The sequence below is a fragment of the Pocillopora verrucosa genome, chromosome 10 (assembly GCF_036669915.1).
Source record: "Pocillopora verrucosa isolate sample1 chromosome 10, ASM3666991v2, whole genome shotgun sequence".
Taxonomy (NCBI): domain Eukaryota; kingdom Metazoa; phylum Cnidaria; class Anthozoa; order Scleractinia; family Pocilloporidae; genus Pocillopora; species Pocillopora verrucosa.
This window is the reverse complement of record NC_089321.1, coordinates 5701380-5722867: the sequence shown is the minus strand read 5'-3', so window position 1 is coordinate 5722867 and position 21488 is coordinate 5701380. Positions and strand designations below refer to the sequence as shown.

Sequence of the window (21488 nt, the reverse complement as noted above, 5' to 3'; positions counted from 1 at the left end):
AACACACGAGGCAGTTAATTTCCGGTCATTTAACAACTGATTATATGAGAAAAGGTTTGAAATATTTTGCCTTAATTGTTGTAGCCCAATCTCAAATTCTGAGCTGGTTATGCAATATTTGATTTCGTTCGAACGTGCAAAAATTTGCCATTCAGAAATTCCAAGTTTTATACCTGTCAAGACCAAGTTAATTAAGGAATTCACAAGATAAGAATTTCCGCTTTGAATTTTCTGGAGTTAAGGCAAGTTTGTTTTGCTCTTGATTTATTACAAAATTTTGAAAAATCTTCTTTGTTTCTAGAAGAGAAATGAGCAATTGAATTGCTTTGTTGTTTGGAGTGGAAAAGGAATCAAAGTTTTATTTACTGATCCGCGGTTGTAAAAGATTACTTAGATTATCTTGATTAATTCTGCTATGTGTTTACGAAAACAAGAAAACTAATTCATCACACCCGACTGTAAAATGTCTCACATTTATCAGCCTTTCGAGGAGCTTCGAGTTGAATTTTTTATTTTCGTTCGAATCAACCTCTGCCCGACAGCCTTTAAAGGAGAGAGAATTGAACCAGATCGGTGGGTTTTAATCCAATAAAATATTCGAGGGAATTAAAGGAATACTGTTCTAAAAACGCTGATGTAATCTTTCCGCCTTCATCGGAACTAGATGCATTTAATGCATCTTCTTAAAGAAGTTTACAAGTCTCTATCATCCCTATCTCTCGGTATTAGCGTTTTAACTCTTTTCACTTCGAGCGCTAAAATCGAAATTCCCCTCAGCTTCCGAGACATTTCTACGTAAATAAGTTGCAAGATTTTAAGAGGCCTGCCTCGTTAACAACGATTATTTCACGGAAAGTGTGCACGGAGGATTTTTTATCCCCAAGTTCGGATGTATCAAAAAAACGAACGAGCAAGTTTTTTGTTGCATTGCAACGAAAAAAAAATGTCTATTGACTTACTTAGAGAAAAGTTCTCGTCGGTCCCCCTCTTCCCTCTAACATGCGGACATGCGGACTTAAGGTCGTGTTAGTATAGAAACTCGTATGGGAACGGAAATGAAATTTTGTCGTATCTTGAGGGCTTGACTGATAAGATTTGGAAGGGTATTCGTGGAAGGGTATTCTCAATCCAGTTGAATTTATTGTCTGGAAAATGACAATTTTTTACAGGGTAAGATCCTCTTCAAAATTTGTATAAACACTTTCCTCAGAGAGAAAAATGCTTGGTTTGATTGGATTCCTGAAAGAGGAGTCGATAGATTGCACGTGGCAAAATAATCTATAAGGTTTATCATTGTGGACTGCACACGAAACACGAAATAATGGGGCTCAAAATGTAGATTACAACTCTGATTCAAAAAATGCATTTAGTTGCAAATGGCAATTTATTCATGTTAGAGTACAGTCATTGGCAAAGATTGCACGGAGTTAGAAGCCACCAAAACGCTGCTCATTTTTCCTGCAACTGGGTTAAGTCACCACTCTCATTTATTCACTTGGAATCTGAAATAAAAGCATGAAAAAAAACCTCACAATATAATGCTATTTATAGTTTACAGAAAAAAAATGTTATGGGAGTTACAAATTTCTTGATGGAGATGAGGAGATGATTCCTTTAAATCAGTATATTTTTGGTAAACGTTGTCTGTTAGCTACTGAACTATAATATGTACAACCCAATTAACGGATAAATTTAAAAGCTTCATTGTTTCGTATGTCAAATGCATGTTCACCACTTCTTGAAATATCAAGTCAAATTTGTTGTGTGAAAGTAAAATTTTTGGGTTTGCAAGTCTCGGAAGATGGCTTCGAAGAGGGAAAGAAAGGCCACTAAATAAATATCTTTGACAGTACCTGATCTGCAGCCATGAAGTTCAACCCTCATTGATATGTGACCGTGCCAAGCTATTGGGCGGAAACGAATGTACTGTGCCTTGATCAGGGGATTCAGATAATGGGAAACAACAGTGTCTCGGTCGTTGTTTCCACGAAATTCCTTTGTAGTTTTAAATTAAAAAAAAAATGAAAACCAGGCTTAAAATTTGCCATGTGGAATTATCAAAGTGAAACATATTTCAAGTATCGACAAGTGAATTTTGCGTCAGGAATGTTTTACTGAGTTCCTGCAACGAATGAATTTTACTCTGGTGTTTAAGCACACGACGAAATTATAGCAGTCTAATTCTTTTGCTTTGTATTGATTCAATGTCTGGCGAGTAACATCTCATCGCTTTCCTTCCTTTCGTTAGTTCTTATGTATGGCTATACAAGGAAACATCCACCGAGAATAACGCCTTTAAAGTCGTATAGACTTCTGAGGCCATATAGAGTCTACAACTCTGATGAAATATAGGTCAAGATTTACCTTATTTTTTAACTGGCCTTTTTCTTTGTAGAAGTGAAAGTGTAACCCGTCACCGCTGTACTGCAGCGCGTATTTTGTAACCCACTGGTTGTATGCGTTCCTTCCTTGCGTCGCAACTCGTGTCACCGTGTTGCCGTTACAACCTAAATTAATCTGGAGCCACTGGTTGATATCATTTTTTCTAGCTGACCAAGCTCCTTGTTTGTTCCCAGCAGCCTGGAAGAAGAGTCTTCCCTGGATGGCAGCATGATTTGCATCCCACTGAGACGAGGAGGTGATTTGCCAGTCAGGGATTTGATGGGTTTGCATTCCGAGAGCTCTGCTGCATGCTATAGGTATCAAAATTGCGAGATGCATATGATAACATTGAGCTCATTTATTGCAGAATGACACGATTTTAATTTTTTTCAAAATATGCTTTTTTGACTAAATGAGGCCGTTGTCCAGTAATCTCTAAAACTGAAGCACTTTTAAGAAGCGGTTAGTACCGATTGTTTTCGTTTGACATTTTAAATCCTTTGGAGCATCTAATTTTTCCCTATTATTTCACACTTGAATCAAATATAAAAGTCACGAGAATTAAGGACATGAATACAAACTAAGGAAGCTTTTGATTTTTAACAAATTCATCTCTAAATGATTAAAAAGGAGTACAGGGAATATGCATATTGATGTTAGGGCGTAACGAGTTAAACTACATGTAAATGATATCACCTGCACACCCATAAATTTCTACTCTCATGGATATATGGCGATGCCAAGCCATAGGTTGAAACTGAATATAACGAGCTGTGATTGGTGGTTTTAACTCGTGATAAACAGCTGTGTCTCTGTCAACGTTTCCATTAAATTCCTACAAAGAGTAATCGACCGTGTGAGGGATTATAATTTGATGACGTTTTGGCAAACGGCTGTCGTTGCATTTGAACCAAAACTTTTAAACAGTTCTTAAAAATCGATTGTTATGACACTTTGTATAATTTAAGATTTGTTGAAGCCAGAGTAGAGAAAAAAAAATGGAGGGCGGAAGCGAAGACATCGGCAGCGAATGATGAAGAGATATCCCTATGAGGGTACTTTTATGCTGAAAAGCTAATTTCTCTAAATTTGATAACGAGACGATTCAAAAGGAAAGGTGTGAGAGTTATAACTTTAGTTTAAGGAAGTTACTGAAGTTTGAACTTCAAGGAAGCATTTGATATATTCCAATAATACAATGAACGAGTTGCCAGTAACCGGATCCTTGATCCCATATCCGTGTGGGATACGTGGAAAATATCAAAACGGAAAGAAAACTTCTGAGATTTTGGACCAGCTAGTACTCTTAGAGCTCGATATTTCTCAAAGAGGGAGTGTCAGAAATATCACTTGGATATTAAAGAAGACTGCCAACACTGATAAATTGGAAGACACGAAAAAATATCGCTGCTTAAATTCTTGAGAGTTCACACTGACGTGTTTATTTTTTATCCCTATTCATTCTTACCTTATTCGTATTGTGTCCTCGCTCTCTGTAGTACTGAAAGTGTTCTCCATCTTTGCTGTAGTGCAACATATATTTTGATACCCACTGGTTGACGCCATTTCTTCCTTGTGTCGCTACAAATGTTATCTTATAAATAGTATGGAGTTGGACTTGAAGCCATTGGTTGGCATCATTTGTACGAGCTGACCAGGCTCCCCGTTTGTTTCCAGCTGCCTGATAGAAGAGTCTGGCCTGGGTTGCGGCATGATTTGCGTCCCACTGAGACGAGGCACTTATTCGACTGTCTGAGATTGCACGGTTCTCCATACCGAGGGCGCCATGACAGTCCTTACATCCTAAAAGATTATTTCGATCAATTGAAAGAAAATTGCGCTCATTTTCAAAGAATTTATCATTAAAGCCTCCTCCAACTACTCGAGTACTTCGTTTCATGCCATGATATGGAAAATACAGAGAATCAGAATATAGACAAAAGTAATTGCATTTTGGATAGTATAACACCCAACCTTCATATCGTACCCTCGCCAAAATTTATTAAATCAGCATTGAGCACTTTATTCACTTTGGTTACCTCCACAGCCGTAAATTTCCACTCTCATAGATATGTGTCCATGCCAGGCTGTAGGCAGAAATCGGATAAACCGCGCAGAGACTGGGGAGCTGAGAAGGTGCGAAACGATAGTGTCTCGGTCGGTGTTTCCAGCAAACACCTAAATCGATGAAGATCATGTCGTCATTTGAAGAATAAGATCTCATAGATGCAATAAAGATAAAAAGGAGTTGAAAGAGCTCTGAAAAAAAACAAATTCTTCTCATCCATGCTTTAAAATTTTCAGTAAACAAATTGTTTTGAGCATATCGTGTTCTGATCTTCAAACATGTGTACTTCAGGGAACATTGAATGCGATTGGAGAGTTAAATGGTAGACTTTTAGTCGAAGCAGTAACTCGTAGTCAATGAGAGTAATCTTATTTTCCTTCTATCTACCTTGTAGTCAGGCTGCCCATGTTCTCTGTAGTGCAGGAAGTGTAGTTCGTTGCTGCCATGCTGCAGCATGTATCTTGTAACCCACTGGTTGTATCCATTCCTTCCTTGTGTTGCAACATGTGACACTCTGGTGTACTGGCAACCAAGATCAACTTGAAGCCATTGATTGACATTGTTTGCACGTGCTGACCACGCGCCTTGTTTTGCTCCACGTCGCTTAAAATTCAGCCTGCCTTGGATGGCGGCATGATTGGGATCCCACTCTGAGGAGGCACTAATTTGTCCATTGGAAATTCGTCCATCTTCCATGCCCAAAGGTTTATTACATACTAATAATTGGGAATGAAATATCAATTTTTGATAAAATGGTGGATTGAACCAAATAAAGCAAGATGTTTGACATATCGTGTTGAATTGTCATCATAAAATTGAATTGAAAATTAATAATGATAGAAAAGATAAATGCGATCAATAAAAATGGTAAAATTACCGGGTGATGGATATTTGCTGAAAATTTAATAGGAACATCAAATTGGAGCTCTCGATGAGGTTTGTCTTTTATGTTTCAAATACTTTTAAATCGCTGCAAAATGTGACTTGCAACATTTCCTTACTGTTATCTGATTCGCTTCAGGTTGTATGTATATCAAGAGTTACATTCCTTTTCTTTGAGGAGTAACGTTGTCGAGCCTTCGACATTGGGAGTTTTAGAAAGTACGACTGTTTGATCACCCAAAACGGAAAAACACGGGCTTCAATTTTCAGTTTGGCCGCATTAATTAAAAAGCTATTCTTGTCAAAATTTATTGAGTTTTATCTCAAAAGAATAAATGTAGAACATCTATTAAAATATCGTCAGTACAACCACGAGTTATTACCTTTACATCCATAAAGTTCAACCCTCATGGAAATGTGTCTGTGCCAAGATTTTGGTAGAAAACGTACGTAATGTGCTCTGATTGGGGGATTTAGATGATGAGTGACAACTGTGTCCCGATCCGTGTTTCCTGTAAATACCTACACGCAGTTCATAGTTAATGCTTAGAAATGTGGTTGGGAATTTCCGCGAATATGATGTGCAATAGATCAAGCTCTGAAGCTTTCCACCCACTCAATACCAGGTAGCTACCAGTGCCTACTCTGTCTGCCCTAACAGAATATCGATTCTTAATACGTTTTTTACTTCGCTATTTTCTTGTGGAAGTTGGAATAAATTTGATCTTCTTAGCTTCTTGCTTCAACACCTACGTCCCAATTATCGCAGCTAAAATTATATAAAGTGTATAACAGCCAATAAGGGAGTCGAAATTTATGATGTGATGTCAAAATAATCACTAAAACGTCATGTGGGTGACGCCTGAGGTTACAATGATTAACTTTGCATTATGGTTCATTTTAAGTAAAACTTTGGACTCACCCTGTAGGAAGCTTTTCCTTCTTCCCGATGAAATTGGAAGTGTGCTCGATCATTACTGTATTGAAGCATGTATTTGGTAACCCACTGATCTGCTCCATTTCTTCCTTGTGTTGCAATTCGCGTCACCTTGTTATACTTGTTAATGAGATCAATCTGGAGCCATTGGTTAAGATCATTGGTGCGAGCTGACCAACCTCCCTGTTTGGGTCCATTTTTCTTGTAGTTCAGTCTTCCCTGAATGGCGGCGTGATTACCATCCCATTGAGATGAGGCAGTGATCTGGCTGTTCTCGATTTTGCCATTTTCTATGCCAAAGGATTTATCGCATTTTGAAACCTCTGCAAATGAATTAATGGAAACAAATTGTGTTTTGTGACTCGAAAGAATGTGTTAAAGAGTGTACAGGATTAGAATGGTCTATACCTCTGGAAAAGTTGAGAAATTATGACGCTAATCTGAAATTTCAAAAAAACAGATTCACTTTAATAAATCTTTCATTTTCAAACATCTCTTTAATTTTTGCGAAGAAAAACTTTGCAATTTCCTCGTTGAAGTAACCTCTAACCTTAAAATAACTCCAACTTTCTGAGATGTACTATAGTAGGTTTTCCTACCAATAAACTGAATCATTGATCTTTCGTTATGAGTACACAGCTTGCATTCAGCGTGTTCAGTTAGAATATTGAAGTTTAGACACTATTGACACTCATGTTTGTCGACAGTGTACAATGCTTTTTCCCTACCAGGCGTTGTGCTGCTTCCCAGGACTACAGCACCAGAAAGAAACAAGATCGTTCCAAACATTAGCATTTTCATCTGCAGGCCATAAATCCCTATGAGAAAATTGTTAAACTGTTGTTTATTCCTATAACTCATGAGAGTGGAAGCTCCAGAGCTATTGTTCGATGCAATCAAAGCGCTGACACGAGAATAAGATTTTCCGTTTGAATTAATCGGAAATGCCTTTAAAAGTTCTCAATAATGAAAGAGCAAATATTGTGTAAATCATCTCGATTGATGCAAAAACATGCGTAGGTTAAGAGATTGAACATTGATTAATGGATCAAACTGAGAAACTAAAGTTACAATACGGTTTCGCAATGTTCACGTATAAAACGAGCAAATTAACTTCGATGATATAAATTGACTGAACATTGAATCGCCACACCTGTTTTCCTTATTCCTAGATAAGTTAGCGCTACTCTTAGACTGAGTCGGTTTCTCTTATTGACCAAAAGGACTTACTAGCACCAGCAGTGAGCAAAGTGCTTCTTGGAGTACCCGAATTATGGAAGGGAGACCTGTTGACCATCTAAGAAATAATTTTTGGTGGACTGTAATGTAAGATTAAAAATACGAAACTCACCAATTATACGTGAGGCAGCAAGTTCTTCAACGAAAGTACAAGAAGAAATTTCCATTTGAAAATTTATCTCCAAATTTATTTATTCCCTTTGGACCAAACAATGAAGCCTATTTCTCTGTGGTGACGATTGCTTCCTTGTTTAGTTTTGTAAAAAGAAATACCGTCGCTACTTTTCTTTTGTATGCAGTAATGATTTGGTGTCGATAAACACTTCGAAGTCGGTTCTGGAGGGAGGATTATTAAAAATTTGTTGATTAGTTGCACTCACGGATAAAATCATAATTGTTCCTAAGAATGCTTCAATGTTCACCGCAAAAATCTCACGGGTTTTCCAAAGCCGAGAAATTTTTTGTTCGTGTCGATGGAAAAAGGGACAGTGGGATGACAATAAAGATTGTGATATTAACCGAAACAAAGAAATTGAGAAAAAAACCCTGACAAAGTGGTGCTAATGATAGAATTAGCAGATATCATTACAATCAGGGTTATTACGTAATCTTTGGAAGCGAGGTAGGCTATCGTTGTTTGCAGCCACTGAGATCTTAACCACTGATTTACTCGGCGAAACCAAGTCATGAAAATGCAGAGAAATCTGCTGATGTGGAACAAATGCGAGAAATCAACCTCTAAAATCAAAAAGACCAAGAAATTATGACCTATCAGCTGTACCATATTTACAGTGCACGTGATAATTTAAGTTGCGAAACGAAAAAACACGAAACAAAACGAAACCATTTGTTGACGTGAGAAACCATCTCATCATCTTTCTAGCTAATTCTCATGTTCAACAAGTGAACAGGTTAGTAACTTGTGACTGCCAACAGTTAGTCGAAAAGGACCCAACAAGAAACTGCACGGACTTTTCTCTTGTTCAGAAGTGATTAGCGAGTACTATTCAATTCCGATTAGGCAAAGAGACAAAGTCGTGTGTTGAAAGGTTGATTTCAGGCTAAATTTATTATTCCTGTGTGGTACATTTGTACTAAAACAATTATTCACCTCTATGGCACAGTTCGGTGAATATCCACAGCTGTTTACTTCCCCTCCGGTGAATAATTATTGATTACTATTATCATATTAACGAGTGTGGTCTTAAATGCCGCTTCTTGTCTGAAGCAATAGAAATGCAACAGGTTAAATAGTATGATTCTTGATAAAGAGATATACTGTCACCATTGAAATTAGTTGAAACAGAAAGATCAAAATCGAACATATTGCCGCAGATTGTTCGGAACAGGATATCTTAGTGATCTGGAATGTCGCTTCTTGTCTGAACAATTGAAATGCAGTGGTTAAATCGTAAGATTATTGATAAAGAAATATACCGTCACGATTGAAATTATTTAAAACAGAAGGGTAAAGATCGAACATATTGCCTCGGATTATCACAAGCCTCTAAACAGGATAGACTAGTGATCATATGACACAGCAAAATCACTTGCATATGATATATTTCCGATTCAATCAACTTCCCCATGTTTCTCTTAAAAATAACAACAACAACAACTTTTTGTGGCTGGAAATGGGGAGGCGGTTGACAAGGTGCTCAATCAATATTTTAGCCCCGTGGACCCCTAAAAGCCTAGGGGATGCATAGAATAGATGAAGAGAAGGGAGTTTGCCTTCTTTCAGGCCACCGTGAACATTCTTGCGTAAAGATGAGCAAGTTAGGCTTCCTCTCAGACTGGAGGGAGTGGGCCTCCGCTAAACTTACTCTAGGCGGTAGAGATTGGAGGGAGTTTGGCCTCTGAAAATCGAGTCTATGGGGGCAAAAGTGTGACGAGAAGAGCACTTAATCCTCATTCCCATGATTCTCATTATGTTAGCTTGGAGAATTTGGTATCGGATCAATTAGTAATCCCATAATTAATATTTTTCTTTATTCTCATAACTGGTCTGTATCATATTGTATAGAAATAGTAAGGAGAAGTTGTCTTAGTCACTCACTTGGTCATCGACTCGTGTGTGGTACGAGAGAACTCCAGTACAAAGAAGTTATCGGTGTAATATTTACAATAAGCAGATGTTTGTGCTCTTACACCTATAATAATGTGCATGGAAAAATAACACTCTTCTAACCAGCTGAAAACGACTTCATTTATCATGTGAAATGAGTGCAAAGTTGTAACACGAGTGCATATTACAAAGAGCGCGCACGCTGTCAAAATTTCATCTCTCTTGACTTTCTGTGGCGCATTTTTCCTGTAAATTTCTCAAAGACTGCAAAAACACGCGCGAGTATACAGCGTCACAACCGTTATTACAAACTCATCATTAGCATCATCTATCGATCACGCACGTCAAATCTTAACTAGACTAGGCGAAGGGGAGAAGGTCACGTTGAAAAGGCTTAAAATAAATGAAGTGTTACCAGCTCTCTGATTTTTGATCTGCTACTCTGAAACTCCACGAGGCTTTTGCATCGAAGGATCCGAGGGCGGAAATATTGGAAAATTTTGTCGCTACTATCATGTTATGCCAAGGTTTCCGAAACAGAAATAAAATACGGGAGTTAGAGAGCAAGTGAACTATAAAGAATACGCGAGGAGCAAGGTTTATCGACCACATTTCCGCCCAGCTCTTTACGTCTAAACAGTTTTTTTTCTTATACTCATCAATTTGATAATCTATAAAAACACGATTGAATGGTAGTTTTGGTGCTAGTCTTTATTCTTGTGAGAAACCATGTTACTGAAACTGTACCATATATGCTTTAAGCTTACTTTCGAGTTCACTTTTTGTCGACAACTTTTGCAAGGCAGTATCTCCATAGAAAATTGAAGTACCAGTAAATACTTTCTAACTGCTTTCAATAATGTTTCTTATCAGTTCTCCTTCGCACTTCCGCTCCGGGTTATCACAGGGTTTAGTCGGTTTGAGTATAAATTACGGCGGCAGCTATTACCGGCTGCACGATTTTTTACGAGGGGATGGTTTCATTTACTTATAACTCTGTAGCAATTTAATTTAATTCTTGTACCATAGCCCGACAGCTTTAACAGTATAGTCGTATAAAGTACTACGTATTCAATAAACAGGAATCTTGCAGGTGAACTGCATGTTTTTTTAGTCCACCAAATGTCTTCTGACTTTTCATAACTTATCAATGAACGTAGCGAGTTGTATTACGTAGCTTCGTCTTACCCTTCGTTCTAAACGCTCTTTCACCAAAGCGGATTCGGACTTCAATGACTTATTCAGCTTACTGAATTGCTCGAAAATTTTACAAATCCACTCCTTCCATTTTGTTGTTTATCACTGGAAATTTTTCTAACTGAAAGACCATTAAATTCTACCTTTTTTTGTACACAATGGATGTTGTTGTCATGCTGAAACTACGCCACTCCAGTGTTTTGTTAAATAAAATCAGAGGTATTTTATTAAGGCATTATATTCATGTTCCATGAATCAAGTCAAAAATACAACGATTGATACCATTTTTTATCTTTATGAATTCACTTTATTTACTTTCTTAAGTAAAGGGTGAAAATGTTGGATTTGAAGGCACCGAGACTTGATGGAATCATCCCCAGTTTAGGCGTGACCTGTAATAAATAAGAAAAATAATCTAACCTAAAGTCGGAAAATAATCAATGTTTTCTTCATTGGACATTTCTGGAATTATAGAAGGGATGGTTGAACATCAAGATTATTCTATTTGACTTGATAAGGGAAAATAATTTTATTTGATTTGGTGTCGAAATTTTGTTTGTATCCGCAAACTTGGGGACGCGTTTCTCTACGTGATATACTGTTCAAAAGCAACGGTACAGAGAAATTAACCATTCTTATAGTTAATCATCTTATTGTTTGATTTGACAAAAATGTAAAAATAGTAAAAGAGGAACAAAGTATGCACATGATTCTTTTTGCAAGAGATAATGACGATGAAGACTGAATCGTTTAAGATGCTATTGCGAATAGTACGAGACTTTTTAAGGATTGTGTAAGGGGGACGCAAGTGAAATGTTTTCGCCGAGTCAGTAACAGAAAATATACAGCAGTGGAATCATTATTCTGAAAAGTTGTTTGGTTCCCTTACCTGATTTGCAGCCATAGAGTTCAACCCTCATGGATATATGACCGTGCCATGCTCTTGGGCGAAAGCGGATGTACCGTGCTTCGATTGGCGTATGCAATGGATGACTAACAACAATATCCCGGTTGGAGTTTCCAGTAAATACCTAAAACGCAGGAAAAGCCCTTGTAATAGTAAAAACTGATGTTTGAAAATAAAAATATGATCTGTTTGGTATTGCTAGATGTAATGGCAATCTGATAGTTCGCCAAGGGTGTGCTTGTAGAATATAGAGCTTGTATTGTATTTCTTTCCGTTTAATGGACCAGGCCTCACCTTGATTTGTGATCGTCCTTGCTCCCTGTAGTACTCGAAATGTGCATCGTTATTGCTGTATTGCAGCATGTATTTTGTAACCCACTGGTTGATTGCATTTCTGCCTTGTGTCGCAACACGTGTCACTATGTTGTCTCCACAACCCAAGTCAATCTGGAGCCACTGGTTAATATTATTTGCTCTAGCTGACCAGGCCCCTCGCTTACGTCCAGCTGCTTGGAAGAAGAGTCTTCCCTGTATGGCAGCATGATTTGAATCCCACTGAGATGACGAGGTGATTTGCCAGTTAGAGATTCCACGATCTTCCATGCCGAGAGCGTGATTGCATACTGAAGATTTTAAAAATTCATCATTAAAATACACACCTAGTTATCTATATGCGCCAAAGTATTTGTATAGAATAATGATTTCAGTTGAAGATTTTTGTAAAGAAAGGACATCTCTCAATCTAGTCATATTTTGCGTTGTGAATAACAAGCCTGCAACCAAAATTTCACTCGTGGGTCTTGTTTTGAATTTAAAGAGAGCACTTCATTTATTTCCCTGAAGATTAAATAGTATTATCCCTTGAAAACTTGCTTAATATAGATATCTATCTTGAATTATTTTTCAAGCGTGATTACCTTCACACCCATAGATTTCCATTCTCATAGATATATGGCGATGCCAAGCAACAGGCCGAAAACGGATGTAACGTGCCGTGATTGATGGATTTAACTTGTGATAAACAACAGTGTCGCGGCCAGTGTTTCCACTAAATTCCTGCAAAGGTAATATTATTATACAATTTTAAAAGTATTCACTCATTTTTTGAACAATGAGGAATATCAAAATAGGGAGAATTTTTTTTTACGAGTTTTTGCATAACCATAACTTTTGAGTTGAGAAAATTAGCGATATGACTCAGTAAAACCAAGAGATCCTAATGATCCTTTGGTGAAACATATTGCTGTGAGAGAAAGGAAGTTTCAATTTCGGAAAAGGTAGAAAAGTTCAAATAATTTTCGTTGGAAAAAGGAATGTTCCATCGGCATCGAGTGCAAATCTATCGAAAACAGGGGTAAGAAATCAATTAGTTTTTTTATTTTTGATAACCGAGACAATAGATGCTTTATTACACCCATTTTGAAATCACATGGTGGTCCCTGTAATCTGATTGGCTCTAATTGGTGCGATTTATTCACGAATCGCACCATTTTTTGCTTTAAATTGCATCTTTTTCCCAGCTAATGAGGTGGCTACACTAAAAACAAAACAACCAATCAGATTTCAAGGCTTGTTTAAAGTAACCAATCTAATTGCAGGAAGATGAAAGATAGTGTATCATGTGGCAATTTTTTGCAACTTTAGTTTCCAAAACTCTTATTTTTTCCCCAAAAAATGGATGAATTTAATTTCAAACCAGTTCAATCACCTTTCTAAATCACCATAAAAGAGGCAACAATGCCTCTATTGTTTAATGAAATTATGAATTCTTACCTTGTTCTTACTTCCTTGGTGTTCACTGTAGTACTGGTAGTGAACTCCATCGTCGCTGTGCTGCAACATGTATTTTGTTACCCACTGGTCAGCGCCATTTCTTCCTTGCGTGGCTACATATGTTATCTTAAAAATGCCAGGGAGTTGAACTTGTAACCATTGGTTAGCGTCATTTGCACGAGCTGACCAGGCTCCCTGTTTTTTTCCAGCTGCCTGATAAAAGAGTCTGGCCTGGTTTGCAGCATGATTTGCGTCCCACCGTGACGAGGCACTTATTTGACTGTTTGAAATTGCACGGTTTTCCATACCGAGGGCGCCGAGACAATATTGGCATCCTAAAAGATTTAGTCGATCCAAATAAAAAGATTTGGCTAATTGATAATGTTGAGCTATAAATCGAGTATAGAGGAAACCCGTTTTGTTTACCACTTCTAGTATAGACTATAATACACTTAGAGTACAGTATGAGCGACTTCTTGGGTTGTTTAACTTAAAATGATGAGTAACAATTAATTTAATCAGTTTTGCTGGTTTTCTCTCCTAATAATAATAATAATAATAATAATATTTAATATTTACATAGCGCAAATAAATATACAGGAGGATGTGATCAAACGCGGTATACTATCTAATTCATAGGTAGTATACCTCACGATTTTTCTTTTGAGGTACTTTAATTCGAAATGGCCTCATAAAGACCCCCAGATATAAGAATTTACGTAATTACCTCCACATCCGTACAGTTCCACTCTCATCGATATGTGCCCATACCAGGCCAGTGGTCGGATACGGAGAAAACGAGCCTCGATTGGCGAACTCAGAAGGTGAGAAACAATCGTGTCTCGGTTTTTGTTTCCAGAAAATACCTAGATGAATGAAGAAACTGTCATTCGAAGTACGAAATTCTAAGTTAATCAGTAACGATAAGAAATATTTAATTTCTTCTAATTTTCAAGTTTTGACCAAAACTTGTAACGTCAAAGCATTGTAAAGTCATTATTCATACATGAAGGAAATAATCTTGGAAGGGTAAAGTTGTGATCATTTATTTTACCTTATAGTTTGGATTCCCATGTTCTCTGTAGTACTGAAAGTGTATACCATCGTTGCTATACTGCAACATGTATCTTGTAACCCACTGGTTGAATTTATTCCTTCCCTGTGTTGCAACACGTGTCACTAAGGTGTGATGGCAACCAAGATCAACTTGAAGCCATTGATTGACATTGTTTGCACGTGCTGACCATGCACCTCGTTTTGCTCCACGTTGCTTAAAATTCAGCCTGCCTTGGATGGCAGCATGATTGGGATCCCACTCTGACGAGGCACTGATCTGTCCGTTAGCTATGCGTCCATCTTCCATGCCCAGAGGTTTTTCGCAAACTGAAAAGTAGTAAATTGAATGCTGAGGCTTTCCTTAATGGCAAATTGAAGTGTATTTATTTTAAGTAGGGTATATCTCTTTAAAGGTAGTATATGCAATTATTGAAAGTGATTTTTTGGAGAGGCAACAGTTTTTCCTCAAATGTCTCGGCATGCATATCAATTTTTACCTCGTAGTTTAAAAAGTGGAATTGTTATTTCCAGCACACCTAAAATTTAAGTGATTCTCTGGTTTTTTTTTCACTGATTTTGAAGTTGACAAAAGACGACAACTCAGTCATTCAGCATTGAGCTACTTTCCTATAACAGGCTCCCAACTTCAGTACTAAAGTGCTCTTATTTTTTCAGCCAAAGAAATGCTTAAAGAACGATCTAAACAATGAATTTTCGTGTTAGTCGATCTTTTGAAGGTTCTGAAAGCAAGTTATCATGGTACTAAGATTTGATCATTACGATTAAGAAAATTTCATCGTCAAATACCTTTGCAGCCGTAAAGTTCCACCCGCATGGAAACGTGTTTATGCCAAGCTGTTGGCAGAAAGCGGATGTAGCCTGCGTGTATTGGTGGATTTAAGTGATGAGCAACAACAGTGTTCGGATCTGTGTTTCCGGCGAATTCCTGCAAATGACAGGTAATATGTTACATATAAACAAATCAAGCTGCCTGACGACAGTTGCTTCATCATGAGTCAAAAGCAATCCATAATTGAATTGCTTCTGCCTATTTAAGTTTGCAATTACGTAAAAGGTTCACCGTTTTCTATGAAAAAAAAAATTGAAGTAATTAAAAATGCAATTCTTCACTAAAAGTTTTCTTGACAAAATTTCTAACCAGCGGTCATTTTAAGTATTTTATGGTTCCAATGATATGTTTATGCTGGTGCGAGTTTCTTTGAAAAAATTTGACCCACCATGTATGAAGCTTTTCCTTCTCCCCGATAATATTGGAAATGTATTCCATCATCGCTGAACTGTAGCATGTATTTCGTCACCCACTGGTTATACGCATTTCTTCCTTGTGTTGCAACTCGTGTCACCACGTTAAACTTGTTAATGAGATCAATTTGGAGCCATTGGTTGAGATCATTGGTGCGAGATGACCAACCTCCCTGTTTGGGTCCATTTTTCTTGTAGTTCAGTCTTCCCTGAATGGCGGCGTGGTTACCATCCCACTGAGATGAGGCAGTGATCTGGCTGTTCTTAATGTTGCCATTTTCCATTCCAAGCGGTTTCAGGCATTTTGCGATCGCTACATCTGTGTTGATACAACAGTCCGTTTAAGGGAGAATTATAACCACTCAGTTTTGACAACGCAAGTAATTGCCTTTTGATTAATCGCTCAGATAATTTTAGAGAAGCGCGCTGTGATTGGTCGAGGATTACCTTGTCGTTTGTTAGAATCAACGTTACGAGTTAATGCTATGACTATAGCACAATAATGGTCGGGGCGCGACTGTTGATATTGCGTCAGTTAGCGGTTGTTAAGTGTATCAGTCATTCACTTATATTTTCCTCAGTTACATATTTGGCTTTTGATGCTATCCTTACCAAGCATCTCACTGCTTTCCGCGACATCATAACAGAACAGAAAGAGAGCTACCGCGAGAAACTCGATCTGCAAGCAATAAATGACAAGAATGTTAGGCTGTTTTTTTTATTATTTCATTATTCTTTAAATCAATAATACCTATTTAGTTTGCTAAAAGGTTCATGGGAAAGTTCGGCAGCATTAAAAAATAACTTTCCTTCCAGAGCAGTTAAGGACTCTGTGATTAAGATCGCAAAACTTAAAATAAATAAATCCCACTCTGATACAGCGAGCACGATTTGGTCGAAAGTTAAATAAGGATTATAGCGCCGGGAAATGCAATAGTCTCGAGTCGCTACACCTTTTATCCTAACGACCTCTATTTGGTTACGCGGCATTGAGCTCATGCAAAGGTAACTACACTCTTATTCTTGCAGAACTGCGGTTACTGCTCTTTGAGTTTATAGGAGAAGTATTTGTAGTGGACAGAAAAATCTGTGGTTATTACTCCGCGCAGAAAGGAAAATCTAAACAACTCGCTCACGCTAATATATTGTGGATTCTTGTTGCATTGAAATAGAGGATCTGAAAAAACTCACCGATTTCGTGAAGGACGACATATTCTCCTGCTAAAGACGAGGACATTTCTCACTGCAACTCCATGTCGGACGCTATTTATCCTCGGTAAAAACGAATGATTTGTTAGTTCCTTTCTATTAATTTAAAAAATATATAAAGGTAATTGTCAGGCTTTTGTTTCTTGACGAATGGAGACGATAATTTTCGTTTTGTTTGCAGATGCTGTCTAGAGGTAATTGCATACTTTAATGACAGTTCTCACGAAAGAGACCTACAATACTGCTGATTAAGAGCTTCGAGTAAGAGGAAATTTTGGCAAGTCCACGTTGTATTTGCTTTGGTTACAAACCATTAAACAAAGGCAGGCTGTTTTATGCCGAAATAAAAGAAAACTACACAAGAGGATTACGTAACTTATCATTGCCCTGACAAGAGTAAGTTTTTTTGAAAACAAAAATATGTCTTGCGGTATTTGATTCAAAGCTGTTTCATAATCCAACCACTGTGAAGACTCAAAAGGTGTGGAAACAATCAAAAGAATTACATAATATGCAAGGCGGTGTCCACTTCGTTTGAAAGTTAATAATGTCCAACTGATGAGATGACAACAAGCGAAGTAATGCCCCTGTCAATTGCAGAATAAAAATTATAAAAACAGTGGCGGGCGGGACAATCCTTTTCCTCATGTGTTTTAGGACAGCGGAGACATAACGTGAAAGAAACCCGCCTGTTTTTTTTTTCCAATACGCGCGTGCCTTTCTTTGTAAACTCCCCTTTTGCTTGGTTCGACAGATAAACCCGTTCCATCTCAATGTAGCTTGGGCTATCAACATTTCCTGACTGGTTTTCAATTCCAAACGTAGCACCATGAAAACATCAAGAGCCATCGACAACACTGCAGTCAGACTAAATAGTATAAACACGACATTTACAGCGATTCTTTTCCTGTTGTCCGCCATTTTGTCGAGTATGTAACCTGGCCTGGCAGAACGAGGGTTGGCAGATGTCAAATTTCATATAAAGGCTCTGCCAAGTTACCTCAGGGGGTACCCGAGACCATATAAATGGGGCCTAAGGTTTCCAACAAATTGTTGGATGTTTCTGCGAGCATATGATGTCCTAATAGACAGGAGGGTAAATATGTTTGCGGACTAGCAGATTTGGCCTTTGAAAACCTCGTGGATGGCAGATTTTATTTATAAAAAACTGTGCCCGCCTGAGGATTTTAAATACCGAGGATCTTGCGAAGTGAGCACTGTTAAAAAAAACTAAGTGTTGGTCAGTTACAGAAAAGCAAAATATCTAAAGACACTCACAAACAAACTGTATATATCGAAACTAGAAGTGATCGAAAATAGCTTCTGGTCGACGGACTACGCCAAAAAGTACAGTGGATATGTTCGGTTTGCATACCTCTATTTATCACCCTCATCGAGCAAAAGCCATTACGGAGAGATCGATGGAACAATTAAGAGCAAAAAAAAAATGCTTATAGGTTTGTAAACAAAAAGGTTATGAAGGTGACAGAGGAGAAATCCGTAATATTTACGTAGCGGAATAATGTTAACACCGTCTACGTAGGTTGATAAAAAATTGTCACACCGGCAGATCAGATTTTATATCATCTGACCATATGATGAAGAGCATTTTGATCGATTTTCGAGAAACATACTTAAATTAATTTATAACAGCAATAAAGAGATCTTCCCAAAGGTAAACTGACGCAAAAATAAAAGAGAAAAAAATTGCTAGGTATGTTGATGGAAAACCTTTGTAGATCTTTCGCATTCGCTCATCTCTGATTGGGTTCACAAACTTTTCTCGTATTCTTCCACAATTCCGCTTGAGTTCTGAAGCCATGTGTTCTTGGTAAGATATACGGCTGACTGACTAATGTGACATTTTGCCCTATTGAACTACTACATTTACTGCTCTCTTTTAATTGAGATTGTATTAACTATTTAATCCTGGTAAAATAACTTTTTTTGTTTTTGCTTTTGAGGCTTAACCACCCGTTAGGGGGGGTAATAAAATTTGAGAATAAGATAAACTTCTATTCTTTAATTTCGTCAAATTTAGAAGTTTCCTTGGATTTTAAATGGCAATTGAGGAGGGTCCCCGATAGGTTTTTCGGGATCCGGGATTGGGCTTATTTGAAGGACGGGATCCGAGAATTTGAAGTAAGAAGGGAGCGAGATGTGGGATTGTCACTGTTAACGGGACACGGGACACGGGAATCGGTAATTTTAAAAAAGAGAAGACGAAGAGGAAAATGAGATAGAGTACGATTCCCCAGCAGTGATGAAGAATCGGATGAATCATTTCCGGACGACGAGACCGCATATGATGATGGTTACTCTATCTTTGGAAAGAGAGATTCATTTTCTCCCGTTTCGGAAAAAGTATTCACTTCAACAGCAGAATTGTGTTCAGTTGATTTTTTCTTTATTTCCCTTTTTATGGAAGCAATGGGATTATTCTCACCTTGTTTTGTTTTATGCACTAATTTACATTGTTATTCGTTTCTTTGATACTGACCTGTCTTTACTAATATGTTTTTCCGAGATCGAAGTTTAACGGAAGGAAGTCGTTACGGTGACTAGCGTACGCTATTCATGCAAAACTTTGAAAACTTCTAAAATGAACGATATTGATGGGTGAAAAAAGATAAACGTACGCCTTACAGTGAGCAAAGACTCCAACGGCTCAATGCTGGATGAGAAAATCATCACCTACCGAAAATACTCTTTTAAGTTGAGGGAACGGAATAAAACAAAAAATCTATGATCGAGATCGGGGATTGGCCGGTATAAACCGTCGGGATTACGGGATTGAGAAAAAACTTTAAGTTAGGATCGCGGGATTAAAGAACCCTATTGGGGACCCTCATTGAAATTGCCATTTTGGACCTGTGATCTCGGACATCTTTAAGTGTATACGTTAGATGCCAAAGCAACAGGACTGAAGGTTGCGCATCCGAAACAATTTGAAATTCAATCGAACGTGGGTTTAGATGTTCTCAAGCACTGCTAACCACAATTGCTTTTATATTGGAAACGTTATGGGCAAAACAATATACCCTGATTTGAACCCACACATATACGCATTTTGTTTGTTTATTTTCCCATTTGTTTGAATAATACAAGGAATAATGTGGTGAAGGCAGAAAATCAGGAGAATCTAAGCAATCATGTTCACCAAGCGTTTCGTAAGGTAAATTTAGCTCTTAAAAGAATTTCCCACCAAAATTGTATCAGATAATCTGTTTTTAAGGATTAATAAACACCGAAGCGGTCAGTGAGAATACCAACAACAAAGAAAAATTATTGTTGGCATCACGTAGATATGCACAGATTGCAAAAGAAGCAGTTCGAAAATTTAAGCCGTTTATTTTCAACATCTGAGAGTTGAGCCGTAGCGTTGAATCTTTCAATGATGACAACCTTTAGTATACAGGATGCAATTTTTCAATCAATATTTTGTATTAAGTCATTAAGAACAAACATCATAAATCTTTAGAGGGTGGTTTTTCCCTGAGGGACATTTGTGCAAATTAAGAGTCACGTGACGCATCAGTGCTTCTGCTCAACAGCTGCGTTTTTGGAGTGCGTCTGAAATAAACTTTTTAAAAACAGCTAAACCATGGGGCTATAACTCCTGTTTCTTTGTGACTTAAAGGTCATCTAGTAATTCGGAAGAGCAGAAGAGTCTTGCGTGAATTGTTGATAGAGCTTGACTATGCATAATTTAAAATCTTACCATAAGCAAATACTTTATAATAACTATTCATCCATGAAGATAAACCCTCGAGAGTTTGCCTCGCTCCATCCCAACCTGTCACTCTTAAGCTCAGTTGGCAGGAGCGCCTAACCTTCTTTACTTCAATGGTGGCGAAGAGGAAATAATGTTGTTTCTCACTCAAGAAACTTCACGATGAAATTGTTGTCCAAACAAGCTTTATGACCTTCATTTGGCAAATTGATAGTTTCTTGCGTAATCTCAGAAAACAGCGTACGTGACAATTGAAATTCGGCTGTTGGTATCGCGTGAATGTCTGAGCCTACTTTGTCTGGAAGAGTTCGCAGAGATTAGAAGTTCAGTTTTGCATTTATTTTGCTGAATCGTTCCAAACAAACAGTCTACCACCATGTTCTGGGATTTTGCGACAATAGAAATAACAACTGTTTATTCTCTCTGATAAATTTTGACAATCTTTGGCTGTGTACAACACTTCAGCATCTCCATCAATATCTCAACTTGATGAAAATTAAACCCCGACAATCGAATCAGTTTTTACAAGCTTTCGGCACAAATAATCGAAAATATTCTTGAAATATTATTCAGACATATATTACAACCATAAACCTCTTTCTTTCTTGTGCATAAGATAAATCCCTATTTCAAAAATATAGTAGGAAAAAATGGAAATTTTGGTATGTAGTGAAACGATTTAAAGTTTATCGTGTAGCATCCGTGCACGTTGGTTTCCCGTTTTCTCTCCACCCATTGAGCTCTTAACATTCGAATATTTTGGAAGAAATAAAA

General features: G+C 37.6%; 1 protein-coding gene across 1 annotated transcript; it reads right to left on the bottom strand.

The window, feature by feature from the left end:
• Positions 1 to 1373: 1373 nt before the first annotated feature.
• Positions 1374 to 17032, bottom strand: LOC131786988 (uncharacterized). The gene is made up of 21 exons (XM_066173565.1): positions 16964 to 17032; positions 16385 to 16451; positions 15748 to 16091; positions 15317 to 15455; positions 14508 to 14836; positions 14181 to 14319; positions 13454 to 13788; positions 12598 to 12736; positions 11975 to 12303; positions 11663 to 11804; positions 7621 to 7644; positions 6998 to 7087; positions 6255 to 6592; positions 5716 to 5854; positions 4838 to 5166; positions 4422 to 4560; positions 3851 to 4185; positions 3079 to 3217; positions 2365 to 2693; positions 1854 to 1995; positions 1374 to 1502 (listed from the first exon to the last, which is right to left on the bottom strand). The coding sequence occupies exons 1-21, from the start codon at positions 16982 to 16984 to the stop codon at positions 1492 to 1494; spliced, it is 3999 nt and encodes a 1332-aa protein (XP_066029662.1). The 5' UTR covers positions 16985 to 17032; the 3' UTR covers positions 1374 to 1491.
• Between the last annotated feature and the right edge of the window lie 4456 nt (positions 17033 to 21488).

What these genes read in the sequence shown, in the direction of transcription:
- LOC131786988 (XM_066173565.1), bottom strand. Translation starts at nt 16,984, where the DNA reads ATGTCGTCCTTCACGAAATCG. An exon ending in GGAACTTTACGGCTGCAAAG is followed by an intron (nt 14,837 to 15,316) that starts GTATTTGACGAT and finishes ACTACTTTTCAG; the next exon opens with TTTGCGAAAAACCTCTGGGC. An exon ending in AAGGCCAGTTAAAAAATAAG is followed by an intron (nt 1,996 to 2,364) that starts GTAAATCTTGAC and finishes AAAACTACAAAG; the next exon opens with GAATTTCGTGGAAACAACGA.